Consider the following 14,776-nt stretch of genomic DNA (forward strand, 5'->3'; position numbering starts at 1 on the left):
GAGGCAATTCTGTGAAGGACACGGTGCTGCCATCCAAATGCTCAGAAATCATGAGCTAGGTGGTAAAAACTCTGATGCTGACTCCTACCAATGAGGTAGGTATGTATTTTTAATATTAACTAAATTGTTAGTTTAGTCCAGCTTTTTAGGACTTTGTAGGACATATTTCCAAGCTCTCTCCTTCACAGCTACAGGTGATTACTTCAACCCAAAACTAATTCTTACCCAGGCTGCTGAATTCTGGGTTGGATGGCCTTAAGGAAACTCCATGAAGTTTATATAAAAGCTTACATAAACTGTTCTTGGGCTCTGTGGAGCACAGAGGGTATAAATACCTTGTCCATTACCCAAGTCCTCTGTTTAGCTCTACTTTCAGTATATATTCCCCAAGTGATGTGGTGAGGAAGGTCATTGCCTGGTCCATGAATTAGAAATAATCTTGTGCCATGTGTTATTTGTCACATCTCCCTGGCTTTTCATTTGCCTTATTCATGAGGAGAGTCTGAAGCTCCATCACAAGTGATATGATCATATCCTTTAGATTTTGCCTTTTGTATCTTTTCTAAAATTTCCAGGTAAAGGCTCAAAGCCATTCCTCTAAGGCCTCCATGGACTCTGAGGCAGTTCATTCCATTCATGCTGGCAATTCCTTGCTTGCATATCATGACTGGTTTCCATTCCAGCTGTTCATGTATATATGGATAGAAAATGTGTCCCTGTTGGTCATTCCCAAGGATAAGCTGCATCCTAGAGCTGTATGCAGATGGAGTTGCACTTAGTTTCCAGAGCCACATGCTGTTAGGGTGACTGCAAACTAGGCTAATTACTTGGCAGACTTCACTGCAGAGAGATTCTTTAATAAAAATGGAGGGGGTGACAAGGGGTAGGCTCCTTGCTATTTTGGGACAAACTCTTCCCTCAGGCAGCAGATAACCATGGTGGTAAGGCTCCCAATCTATCATTTGGTTTGCTGTTTCTTGGCTGTAGTTCTTAATTAACAGTTTTGGAACTGCTCTGTTTCCCAGGAATAGACTGTAAATCCATTAAATTAAACAATAAGGGCAGATGTGGGCAAAAATAAATAGCCCATGCAAGTCAGAAATGAAAAATTAAGTTGTTTTGTCAGTCTTCAGGGACTAGTGTGAGAATGTTATAAAACCTTCTGAAGCTTTTCTGTCTAGTGTTCAAGCAAGAGGGAAATGTTCCTGTGGATGCCAACATTTTTAGAACTGATGATTGGTAATTATGAAAGCACTACTGACAGGACAAGGCAGAGTGGTTTGAAACTGAAAAAGGGTAGGTTTAGATTGGGTATTAGGGAGAATTTTTTTTAATTTGAGGGTGGTCAGGCATTGGAACAGGTTTCCTAGAGAAGCTGTGGATGCCCCATCCCTGAAGTGTTCAAGGACAGCCTGAATGGGGCTCTGAGCAACCTGATCTAGTGGAAGGTATCTCTGCCAACAGGTTTGAATTAGATGGTCTTTAAGGTCCCTTCCAACCCAAACCATTCTAGGAGAATCCTATGATTTTATAATTACCTTATTGCTTTACTACATGAAATAGTACAAATATTGTGAAAACTGAGTTAAGACAAAAATGTGTTTTCTCTTCAAAATCTGAATGGAGATAGTAATGCCAAACTCTATCTTGTGTAGATGGCAATCAGCTGCAGAAGAATTTCTGAATATCTGAAAGAGTGTGCTCACCTAAACTGTCACTCATGCTTTAAGATGGCCAGTGAAACCATTTTATTACTGCAGTTAGCTGGAAAGGGCACTGTTCTGCAAAAATCAGATAATGTACTTATTTCTAAAAGCCTGGAACAAAAGAGCCAGTTGAGATTTGCTGAGTAGTTGCAAGATAGCCATTAAATATAAATATTTTTAAAAACAATTTACTCTTTCCTAATGCTTTTAGAGCAGCGTGTGGGAACAGAGTCTAAGTGCAGCATCTTACTGCATTTGGAAAGGACATGATGAAGGTTATTGGGCTCCAGATTTAACTCTTCCATCTCATAATTGCTCATAACAGTTTCTAACCTATATAAACTATGTGAGTTTGTTAGAAACTTACCCATCTTTCCTGGTGGTACCAATAAAAAATTGTATTTTTAAAACAGTTAGTGCCAACGCCATTTTTTCACATTTAATGTGAAACAGTTTAATGGTGAATTAATGTTTAAGTTTCCATTCTTAAAATTAAAACTTACAGCAGAAATGAAAATTTTGTCATTTTGAACCTGTAGATGGAAAAGGGACTTGTTTTGTGGGGCTGCATATGTATAATTGATATTTCCACATCTGGAGTTTTAGTAGCTATAGGTAGGATTAATTTGATCTAATTTCAGACATCCAAGTCTGCACCAAGCCCTTTAGGCTGCTTCTGCTGTCAACAGAGAAAAAAGGCCCATCCATACTGTGATTCATGTGGTCTTGCTTGGATGTCTATTTAAGGATGAGATGGATGAGCCCTCATGATTTGGCTATGTGGAACTTTGGAAAAAATGTATTTGCTGGGAGGTCATCCCATGCTGATCACCATGGATTGATACCAAGGCTCCTTTCATCCAGTACTGCCATCCATAACACATCCTCAGCAAATCTGCAGATCCTGCAAAACTGGGGCAATGGCTGACACCCCAAATGGCCTGGCTTCAATCCAAAACAACCATGATCCAAGGAGAAATGCAAGTTTCTTCACCTGGGAAGAATAACCAGTACAGGATACCAGCAGAGGTGAGGAGTGGACTGGCAAGGCAGAGTCCTGCTGGAAATGGGCTCCCAGGGGATGGATGCCTGGCTGAATCAAGCACTCTCATCACAGAGCAGACAAAGCACACACTGAACAGCACATGGAAGGCCTATTTTGCTCTCTGCTCAAATCTGCTGAGGCCATATTTATGATATAGCCCAGTTTTGGCACAACCAATACAAAAGGGATTTGGAGAAACTGGAACTAGTCAGTGGAGGGGTACCAAACTGGTTACCCAGAGAACATGACTTAGAGGGAGGGTGGAGGAAGCAGGGCTTGCCAGTCTGGCACAGAGGAATCTACATGTGGTCTACATGCTTAAGAGAGTAACACGGATAATGGAGCTAAACTTTCTCAATAATGCCAAATAATGTAGCAAGGGGGAATGGCCAGAAAATGCTGTTTCAAGGCTCAGACTGGACATTAATAAAAAAATCACCTGGAGGGTTGCAACTGGTTACCCAGGGAAGCAGCTGAACCCTTTTCTGTTAGCTGTCAAGTCTTTAAATCCATGGCTGAACTGCTCCAGTGCTGGTAAGAGCCCAGCTTTGAGCACAAGGATGGATTTCCCAACTAACACACACCAGCCTGGGGCAAGACACTGCCTTTCACCCCAACCCATGCTCATCCTTCCTGGAGTCAACAAAACTCCTGTCCCAAAGCTGGGACAACTGCTTGAACTGATGGTGGAAAATCAGGATTTGTGGGAGAAAAACTGCTGAAACATACAGTTCACAGAAAGATATGAACAGGCTTCTTTCTGTCTGTAACACTCAAACAGTTCTGGAATCCATTATTATACCTACTCCTGTCATCTCTGGAATGCGTCCAAGCCCTTCAATTCTCTATTAATATCAATAAATAGCAATTCTTATCCAGAACTATGGAGGGGAGTGTCTGAACAAGGTGATCTGAGCTCCCTGTCAGCCCCTGTGACTCCCTAGGTAACCTGAGACATGTTAAACTGATTTTTGCAGCACAGAGTTACTTCTAAAACCACAGATTAAATTCACTGCTAAGAAAACCCATTTTCTTTGATTTTTCTTAACATTTATTACATACTTAGAGTAAATTTATTGTGTCTGGCATTTGTAAGAATAAAAATATAGTTCCCAAAGGCAACTGTGTGAAGAATCATAAAGCACAGCTTAGGTTTGTTTAGAGACAGGACTCATTTCTTCTCCTGAGAGTGTGACCAGACAGGCTTACGCTTCTGAACAAAGGCTTCAATGCCTTCCTGCCCATCTCTCAAAGTCAAATTATCTACCATGACCTTGGTAGTTATTTTGTAAGCAGTGTCAAGGTCCTGGGTTATCTGTCTGTAAAAGGTGGCTTTCCCCAAGGCCAGGACAGATTTGCTGCTTTCACATATCTTCTGAGAGATTTTCATGGTCTCTTCTTCCAGCTTGTCTTCTGGTACCACCTTGCTGACCAGCCCGTGCATTAACGCTTCGTGGGCAGAGAGAGGTTCACCCGTGAAAAGCATTTCCAGTGCCACCTGAACAAGGAAAAATGCTGTATTAAATCAACCCAACTGCCTCAGTGCTTTGCTTTGTTTAGGGAATTTCAGCCTCCTCCTTCAAGTACAAGTTACTGTTTTTACAAATTATTTAAATATTTTTGTCTTTTAAACTGCCAAGGACCTGTTAAGAGGTCTCAGCAAAGAGCAGGACTGGGTCTCTTCAAACCTGCCTGCTGATGCCAGCTGTCCTAGGCTGACACCCCTGGGTTTCTCTTCAAAAGCCCCACAATCTCTAGGGATTGCTGTAGGAATTATAAGAGAGGTGGATCATCTATAAAGTCAAATGACTCAACTTGGTATTTTAAGCTAGGCATATGTGAATTTTTGAAAACACCTGTCCTAGTTTTAAGTTTAGTATGAGGGGTTTTAAATATGAACTTTTTATAGCCACATTATTTCAGTCTCCTGCTGCTTCCAGCATCTGGTGCTTGATGTTTGAAACTAAAAAATCCCCTAAATACTCAGTGACTATTCAATGTTATGTATCAATAAAGACTGTTTTCCAAGACTCCTGGTGCAATTGACCAATGCCTGAATCATAAGAGCTGATTATCCTCATTAACATCTTTGTTCTGGTAGCTACAAACAATGGCAACTTCTTTTGTTAAAAGGTAAAAATCAGCAATTCTGGGAACGGTAGAGAATGTTCTTATTGCTTTGAAAAGTGGCACAGAAAGAAGTATTTCCCACACGTTTTAAAAAGGTAATCCTACAGCTCAGAAATACTGATTCAGGAACAGCTACAACTGCAAACAAGAGCAGACCTGGAAAAATCCCCCACGGACACTATTTGAACAGGATGTCCCTGCAGATGGGAAATTTCAAGCTGAAGCTCTTATCCAGCAATGGGATGTGTGCAGTTCAGCCACTGCATCTCAGCAGAGCCCTGCTGGGCTTGGACCATCTGCCTGCATGAATCCAATTGGCTTTACAGATTGTACTATTTTTTATGCAGTGAGAGATGTGCAGCCACAATCAGTAGGAAATAAAACAGAAAGACAGTATAGGAGGGTTTTAGATGCTATTTAAAGCATCTTGATCTACAGCCAGGCAGATCCTGCTGGCAGTGAAATGTCATTGCCTGGCAAGAATTGATGCCTCGGTGGGATTGTTATCCTGAACTTGCAGGGGTTTCCTCCTCAGGGGAGAACATCATTGGCTAAAGCCCTGAGCTGTCTGTTGGAAAGGAAAGGGATTGCTGAGTTTGTGGGCTGCTGGGATGAACTCGTGCTGGTTGGAGTCACATCAGTAGGAAGCTGCCTTTCCTAAACAAGAGTTCACCCTTTATTATTTTTCCCAGTCCAAAGAGTTATGGAAATGCCTTTTGAAATAAAGTATTTTGAATGTTGCACTGCAGGAAAATAAAGTTCAGGCAATGGAACTAGAACTCCTAACATGGGAACCAACTTTTTGCAAAATTATGAAGAATATCTGGAAAGGAAGCTGACCTTTCTTGGAAGAGATCTGCCCAAGGCCACAGCTGGTGTGGAGCAGAACAGCCCAATGTTCACTCCTGGAGTAGCAAACTGAGATTTCTCACTTGCCACTGCAATGTCACAGCTTGCCACGAGCTGGCAGCCAGCTGCTGTAGCCAAGCCATTTACTTTGGCAATCACTGGCACTGGAAGTTTCTGGATTAAAGTCATAACCTGCATGCACAAAAAACAATGGTCAGTATGGAAATTCAGAAAGACACATCCTGTTTTGGAAGCCATTAAAGTACCTTCCTCTCTGTTTGCCAAAAAAACCCCTGAACTGTTGGATCTTGGCTCCTTTCTGATGAAATGATGATGAAGGGCCTGTAGCTTTCATACATGGCTTTTTCAGCATTCCTTTAATATGGGCTAGGCAATGCCTTGGAGATCATTAGTACTGGAGGAACTAGAACAAAAGGTTTCAAACTACTCACTGTTGTCACACTGAGGAAGATTAGGGGTCAAATTTTAGCTCCACCACTATCAAAGGGGATTTTGCCATTCTCTCCAAAGGCTCCAGGATTCACTTTAAATTCCCCACCTCCCTAACCTGTCTCTTTAACAATATCTTGGAGAAGCAGTGAGTCAGCTCTTACTTTCACATTGTCTACTTGATGTTTAAGCTGATCCTGAAATTTTAACTAAATAAATGCTGGGAAGGAACATTAGATCACAAGTGATTTGAAGGTGGTTATCCCTAGACTTCTAGAAAAGATGTTGCCCAAATACTCATCTGCAAGGAACACTGGTTAAACTAAGGAACACACCCTGACTGTGCCCATTGCTGGAGACATGCATATTCTAGCCCTTCTATTTACTTGTGGAGAAATCCAGGGAAAACATAATTTCACCAGGATCAGGCATTAAAATAACAGAGCAGCAAAAACCAAGGAGTCTGAAGGAATAATCTGTGCTTTGGCAAGCAGATGACCAATGCTGTCCCTCCTTAAACCAAAGCTTGCTCTTAACACCAGGCAAAGGCAGAGGCACCCAAGAAGAACTGCTTACCTCTGCACATAATTCAAATACTTGGGAATGATGCTTCACATCATCTTCACTTGACAGTTCCTTTAAATCGTGGCCAGAACAAAACACAGGTCCTTCAGCTGCAAAGAATTTCAGGAAAAGTCAGTCTGAATTAATAAAGAAATCAGGGGTTGCAGCATATCAATGTCCCAGGTAAAGGGATGTCAATGACATGTCAGTATTCAAAAAAGAGTTTGGGGAGGGAGTTTTGAACAGAATTCCAAAACATTTCTTTCAAGGTTTTGTGATAACCTTAAATTGCTGCACTGCAACATTTAAGCACAGTAACACCTTTTATCACTTTTCAAGGTCTTATTTTACTTACATTGCACTTAATTCAGTTAGAAAGAATGCACTTCACACCTCTGAGCCCAATCTTGTGTAAGGATGTTCAAAACTGCTCCTTGGTACAACACAAACTTATCAGCTGGAGCAAAGCTGGAGTGCTCTGCTGTCAGACTGATAAATACACTCAGTCCCTATTTGCTCAACCCTGAATTAATTATTAACTTTTGCTAAATAAACATCAATATTTTTTTCTGTCATGGTGTTGAAGGTCACAATGAAAAAAAAAAAAAAAAAAGAAAAAATGTTTTTCTGCTACAGGAGAACCAGAAGGGTGGTCAGAGTGTCTTCTCCACTACTACACTGTCATCTAGAGAACCCCCAAAGCATGTTCAGGGTTTGGGCAGCCAAAGAGGAGACTTCTGAGGAAGTAACTTTGGATTTGCTAAGATCAAAACACTGTTTACAGGTACCCAATCTTTACAGTGGTTTTCCTTTTTCATGCAACTATCTGCCATTAGAATGAACCAATGTGATGTTTTCCAGTCCTTCAGAACTTCTCAGATATTTTTGTTGATGCGACATTTCCAGCTACACCTGTGCAGACTAAACCATAGCTACAGATTTGCTTCTTATTAATCAGATTATTGAGATACAAACTATCCAGAAAAAAACCACACAACTGTCAGTCAGCTCATGGGGTTGGCAGTATATATCTGGAGATTAATTACATCTGCATTTGAACCTCATTGAAAAATCCACTGCAAATTCTGCGTTAAAAGCCCAAAGCATTCTCTGAGGAATCTTTTAGTTCCTTGAAATTCCTTCTTTTGCGTTTTATTCATCAGGGGAATTAGAAATAAACAGGAACATGCAACTTCTAAAAAACCAAACACAATTGTGCTCACAAACTCCCAGAGCACTGTATTCCCAAAGGAGAGCCTTCAGTGTTTTGCAGGATTTTAAACTGCTGTTTGAAATGAGGAAGATGGATATTTAAACTCACCCCTGTGAAATCAGCTCTCTTCCACTCTTGTGTGTGTGCCCTAACACACACAGTTTTCCCCTATGTATTGGAAACAGCATGATCCTAAATTAATAAACTGATTTATCTGAGATGTTTGGAAGGGGGGCAGAGGAAGGTTATCTTAAAATAGCAGAGCTAAAAAAGATGGCTTAAGTACGGCTCAAGTTTCATTATGTTTAAGAACTTTACAGCTTAATATGTAAATGGAATGAAACTAACAGGCTCTGAGAGACTGTTTTACTTGCATGGGTCATGGGTGACTGTGGTACTGATGATATTGCTATCTCCCCTTTACTGGAATATTTTTAAAATAGTTCTGACAAAGCATTGGCAACGATGAGGCTGATCCTGGCTCAGAGCAGGGAAGCAGAGCACTTGATTTGCAGAAACCCTGTTTTTTACTACAGTCTACACCTGTCAACAGGACAAGCGCCACCCTAGCTTTGCCCGCTCCTGCACAAAACCTCTGTGTGGGAATGTCAATGCTTTACTTCTATAGCTCTTAGAACTTTTTTTTTTGTTTGGCTTTTGTTCTGTATAAAGTGTTCTTTACATACAATCTGAAAACTTATTAACCATAACTGCCGAGTGTAAACATCTCATACTCCGACTGAAATGCTGACATTTTGAAACGTGTTCATGCTTGGACATGTTGGTTAAAACCCAAACAAAACCCCAGTCAGTCGTTAACGCTGAGTTAGGAATGAGAAATAAAGCACAGGAGAGGGGAAGCTGGGGCGAGTGTACAGGAAGAGCGAGTCAGGGAGGTCTGGCGAGCAAAGACAGCCGCGGCAGACCCCGGCAGCCTTAGGGAAGCACCCGGGTCCCTCCCCGCGCCGGTTCCGGCGCTCCCAGCGGGGTTTGGGTTCGGGTTTGGGTTCGGGTTCGGGTTCGGGTTCGGGTTCGGGCTCGGGCTCTGCCCGCCCGCCCGGCCGCGCTACCCGCGATGACGATGACGCGCAGCTCCCGGCTCTTGGCGTCGTGCAGCAGGTCCCGCCGCAGGCTCTGCAGCATGGGCAGCGACAGCGCGTTCCGCCGCCGCGGGTTGTTCAGGACGATGGTGCTGCAAAACCCGGGAAACGCAGCGGGGTTACGGTCACCGAGCTCCGAACGGGCCGCGTCCCGGAGCCCCCGGCGCCCCGCTCACCGTACACCCCCCGCCTGCCGCCGCTCCGTCAGCGGCTCCGCCGGCGGGGCCCGCCCGGCCCCCGCGGCCGCGGCGCTGCTGAAGGCGGCCGTGAGCGGCCTCCGCAGCCGGCACAGCCGGGCCGCCATCGCTCGGGCTCGGGCTCGGGCTCGGCGGGGGCGGAGCGGGCCGGGCCGGGCCGGGCCGGGCCGGGCGGGCGGGCGGAGCGCGGGCCGGCGTTGGCAGCGCGGCCCAAGCCCAGCCGGCCTGGCGGGGCTGCCGGGGCACGGGATCGCAGAGTCGATCGGGTTGGGAAAAACCGCTGAGACCATCGAGTCCAGCCTGTGACCAAACACCACCTTGTCAACCAGACCATGGCACCTCCAGGCTTTCCTTAAACAGCTCCAGGGATGGTGACTGCACCATCTCCCCGGGCAGCCCCAATGTCCAGACACTCTTTCTATGGGGGAATTTGTCTGAATGTGCAACCTAAGCCTCTCCTGTCACAGCTTAATATCTTGTCGCTGGTTGCCTGGGAGAGGAGCCCGACACCCGCCTCTATACAATCTCCTGTCAGGGACTTGTAGAGAGTGAAAAGATCTCTCTTTAATCTCCTTCTCTCCAGGTGAGCCCCTCAGCCGCTCCTCCTCAGACCTGTGCTCCAGCCCCTTCCCTGAACCCCTTCAGCGCCTCATGTCCCTCCTGAGTTGGGGCCAGAGCTGAGCACAGCACTCGCGGTGTGGCTCACAGCACCCACTCCCTGTGCTGCTGACACATTCATTATTCCTGGGACAGACTGACCAAAGCCTCCCTTGGTCCTGCTCTCAGACCTGACTCTTCACTGGAAGGCCTGGGAGGGCAGTGGTATCATTAATGAGTAGCTGGGGTGTTGGGGAGCACTCAGAAATGTGATAATTTCTTCAGATTCCACTGAGCACCTGCATCTGTGACCATGGGATGGGGATTGGGACTGTGCTGAGAGAATTTGTCAGTGGCACTGGGGTGGGATGTCATGACAGAGGACAGCGGTGTCATGCAGAGAAAGTGACATTGCTGTGAGCCCCAGAGTGACTGCCATGAGATGAAATTCAGTTCTGCAGGGCTGCTTGGGAGCTACGATCATAATTTGTTCACTGGGAACTCATCATCTAGAAATTGTCACGGGAAAGGCCTTGTGTGTTCTAACTGGTTCTGCAGAATCAGTCTGTAGTCCATATGATGCATTCAAGAAAAAAAAAAAAGGCAAATGTGATTTTAAGAGGTGGTTTGATTATTTTAAACTTCAAATGTAATTTTAAAGTTCAGAGCATTTTCAAGACTTACAGGTACATTGAGAGCTCATCTTGAATATTGCTTATCCTTCTGGTCACCTGTGTTCCAGAAGTCAAGCTAAAAGAGGGGCAGCCATGTGGCTGAGTCAGCTGAGGAACAATCTCATCTGCCAGGAGATACTGACAGGCCAAAAGACCAAGCAGCCTTTTTCCACATTATACAGGTACCCTAAAATGGAATAGATTTATGTCCAGCATATGCTCCTTGTAAATAGAAATCTGTGCTCCTGCTTCCTGATCTCCCTGTTCTTGAGAGTTATTGCAAAGTATTTGTAGGTTCCCAGATGTGTCTCCAGTTTTCATCAGTGTCTGTTGAACCCCTGCAGCTTTTTTGACTGTAGTGGCAATTGAAGCTTCTCTGTTGTGAGCATCAGCCTCATAAAAGAATTTGGTGTTTAGTAATATATTTACTTACACAGATATTAACAGCTTAGTGTGGGGATGCACTTTCTAATTACTGATTTTATGTTGCCTAACACAATGACCCCTCAGATCCCTGGGCTTTGTGGCCCTACAGTAAGAGGCATAGTGGGTTTATGTACATTTATATACATTTATGTACCTTTTTCAGTGTTGAAGGTCACTGTCAGACCTGAGAGCTAATTCTGCTCTGGGTTTTCCCTATGGGACCATTTTCTTTTTCTCAGGGTTGTTTGTACCTCATGGTCATTTACTGAAAAGTTCTTCCAAAATTTACTTTTAATATGCAGCAGAAATTTGTAGGGAAAAAAAAAAAATCCCATTTAGAAGCAAATGAGATTATCTTATACAGACCTCAGCAGTTTCAGAGTCCCTACTTGGTTTGACAAAGACCAGTGCACTGAGAACACAACACATGTGCTTGCTCTGGGAGGAGTTCCCAATCCCCTGAAACTGACCATTGACCTCTTTCAAACTTGTGGAAATCACCTGTTGGTTTTTTTTTTTCTTCCAGTTCCTTCTCTTTCTCCATCTGCTTGTCCTTTTTTGTCTATCTCCAAGGAAAGAGTATTTTTGTGTTGTTCTCCAAAAAGCTTATTTTTTATAAAGTGTTTCCAGCTCTCTGGAAATTCAGTTCTTTTTAACTTTGATTGACAACCTCATGTTTCTTCTCACACCCACCCCCATTACAGATTGTTTTTTGGCTGCAGTTTCCCCAATGCATTTAGCGGACCTGCTGCTGCCTTCTCTGAGAAAGTACTGAAAAAACCTTTCAATTTCAGGCAGATTTCCTTTTCACAGCATTTGCCAGCAGCATTGTGGTTATGGCTGAGCTCAGTTTCAACTGGAGACAGCCAGAAGCCAGGATTGCAAGTACCAGACGGGGCTTTTCCAACCTTTGGCTGTATTGACTGTCATAAAAAATAAAAAGGGAAATGACAAAGGACATGATGTGACTTCATCCTTAGATAATTCCAGAAACTATCAGGGTATCACACTGTGCAGGAAAAGATGTTTTGAGATTAAAGTGTGTTTAGCTGCTGTAAAGCCTTCTATGCTCTCAATTATGATGTTAGATAGCATACATGAGCAATAAAGATACAGGATTCCTTCCTTTATGAAGCACAGGTATTTATTTGGGTCTTTATTTCCTTGGCTTTCAGCAAGCCCAGATGGGATATGAATCTTGCAGGAGTACCTGCTGCTATAAATAGCAGGTCCACCCAGGGCAAAGGCAGACCTTGTTGGGATGCAGCTGAAATGTAAAATACCTCCACACACATGCATGTAGATTAGTAAATTTATCCATAAAGACATTTCTATTAATTGGAAGGAATGCTATGATGGAAACTTGGGACTATTTTATGGAACACAAGGCAGACATATCCTTAGTAGAGTTTCATGCAAATTATCTCTTGTCAAACGCTGGCATTCCCAGAGGATCTTGTGACCTGATTTTCAACACTGCTGAAGGCATTCAAATCCCACTGGAGCCAGAGGGGTTTGGCACCTTAAGAACTCAAAGACTGATTAATTCTGCTCAGGTGTGTAGTAGTTCCAGGATAACAGGGAGAGCAGGGTCCTGCTCTTGCACCCAGGCCAAGGAAAATCATTTATTTTCCTGCTTTTTAAATTCTGCTGGCAGAGAGGTAGAATAGTGCATCATGGTTCCTGTGATGTGGAACCCTCCAGGACTGACTAAAGAAAGGATTAAAGAAGATTTTGCATTTTTGCTTCCATTTAGCAAGGATTCTGAGTTGAGTCCCAGCACCACAGGATGGAGGCTGTCTGTGTAACATTTTTATTGTATGCTTAGACAATGTATGTTTTCTATATTGCTATTAGGATATAAAGAGCAGAGAAACTAAAGGAAAATACTTAATTGTGCTGGGTTTTTCTAAGGGCATGAAACCCCTTTACTCTGTTCATACCTCAAATTCCCCTGACTCTGCTACCATACCTCCTTTAAGTCCTAGCCCTGGGTTTTTTCTTTGAAAAGTCAGAGAAAGGTAATTTATATATCAGCCTTCTCTTTATAGAGGCTCTAATTACTAAAAATCAGTTACAGGATTAATGTATAGGAGACTATCCGAAATTTTAACATCTACTTTAAGAGAAAATTATATTAAAAAAAATACCGATTATTCTGCTAAAATAAAGGATTTGAATCCAGTATTAACTCCCTGACTGCCATTGATCTGCAGCAGCCTGTAAACCAGGCTAATCACCTGCCCAGATCAGGTCCTTCCCTGGCAGTGCTGCTGCCTCCTGCCTTTGCATTTAGCATTCCTTCAGCAAACAGTCCCGGCTCCCAGACTGTCCTGTTTGCTCTTGACATGAAACACAAAAGCTCCCAGAGTCACTTCTGCTGCAATGTTTTGCTGTTACTGCTCAGAGCTGTTTCCTGTTTTCCACTGTGTGGCAGCACTGCTCCATGTTTAATGGCTGCTGCTTATTTTCCCTTCTGCTTGTGAACCAGGTGATCGACCAAAGCCCTTTTATCAATACACCCATTCCTGCTCCTCTTCATCTGCTGTCTTTCTCTTTTCCTCCCCACACTCATCTTTTATCCTATATTGTCCTCAGTGTTAAAGTGATTTATATTTTCCTGGCATTAACATTAAAATTTTTATTGTATGTGAGATTCTTAAGATGTGAACAATGACCAGAGTTATAAAATATGTGAGGCTATAGCAGGCTTGGGAAAAAGGTGATATTCAGAAGATCTAACCTTAGGTTCCCAATTTAGATACCTAATCCTGCAAGGTTCCCTACTCAATCAATAAAGACATTCTTTTCCCTGCAGGGTGAGCAGTGTCTAAATTAGCTGCCTGCTCCCAGTCCAGGCTCCTCCTGCTCTCCATTCCTTGCACCAGTGTCAGGGTTTATTCCCAGCTGGCAACTCAGCCCCACACAGCTCCCTTCCCCCAACAAGAGCAGAGAGAGTCAGAAGAGTGAAACTGAGCAAAGTCATGGGTTAACATAAAGACAGTTCAATTGGTAAAGCAAAAATGGTGCACACAGGTAAAGCCAAACAAGAAATGAATTCTCCACTTCCCATGGGCAGACAGGTATTCAGCCATCCCCAGGCCAGCAGGGCTCTGCCAAATGTTAACAGTGACATGGGGAGACAAACACCGTCACTCAAGATGTGCCCCCCTTCCTTCCCCCAGTTTTACATGCCAGTCATGACCCCATAATGTCTGGGGTATCTCTGGGGTCACTTGGGGTGAGCTGTCCTGACTGTGTCCCCTCCTGACTCCCTGAGCACCCCTGGCCTCCTCACTGGCGGGGTGAGGAGCACAAAAGGTTTGACTGTGTGTAAGCCCTGCCCAACAAAAGCAAAAACATCCCTGATCTATCAGCACTGATTCCAACACAAATCCAAACCAGCCCCTTACAGGGTACACTGAAGAAAACCAGCTCTGTTCCAGCCCAAATCATCAGCAGGGAACCAAGGCAGACTGGTCTGACACCTCTTGCAGGGCATGTGAACTTTCTCTTCACCCACATGAAAAGTACAAATACTGACCTAAGCTCAGGGAGCTCAGTGGAAGAAGGGAGACCCAGAATCCTCTCAGCCTGCTGATTCCCTAACTGTATCTTAGGATTCACTTCCAGATGTGGGTGCCTCTTGGCTGTGGTTACAGACAAAAACATTGCTGTGAATGAAGAGGTAAATTGTAGCTACTGTTTGGGGCTGAGAGCAAAAATTTGCCTAAAGTTGTCCATACTTGGGAACACCCTCTATTGTGGCCTGGTTTTGCTCCAAGTCCCTTCTGCAAATGACAGTTCTCACCACAAAATTGCACC

General features: G+C 43.8%; 1 protein-coding gene across 1 annotated transcript; it reads right to left on the reverse strand.

The window, feature by feature from the left end:
- Positions 1–3,754: 3,754 nt before the first annotated feature.
- On the reverse strand, positions 3,755–9,559 carry ECHDC3 (enoyl-CoA hydratase domain containing 3). Its single transcript, XM_079304450.1, has 5 exons — positions 9,234–9,559; positions 9,028–9,149; positions 6,757–6,854; positions 5,722–5,922; positions 3,755–4,249 (listed from the first exon to the last, which is right to left on the reverse strand). Exons 1-5 carry the CDS (start codon positions 9,542–9,544, stop codon positions 3,923–3,925), a joined length of 1,059 nt encoding a protein of 352 aa, XP_079160576.1. The 5' UTR covers positions 9,545–9,559; the 3' UTR covers positions 3,755–3,922.
- Between the last annotated feature and the right edge of the window lie 5,217 nt (positions 9,560–14,776).

This window comes from Erithacus rubecula, assembly GCF_903797595.1.
Source record: "Erithacus rubecula genome assembly, chromosome: 4".
Taxonomy (NCBI): Eukaryota; Metazoa; Chordata; class Aves; order Passeriformes; family Muscicapidae; genus Erithacus; species Erithacus rubecula.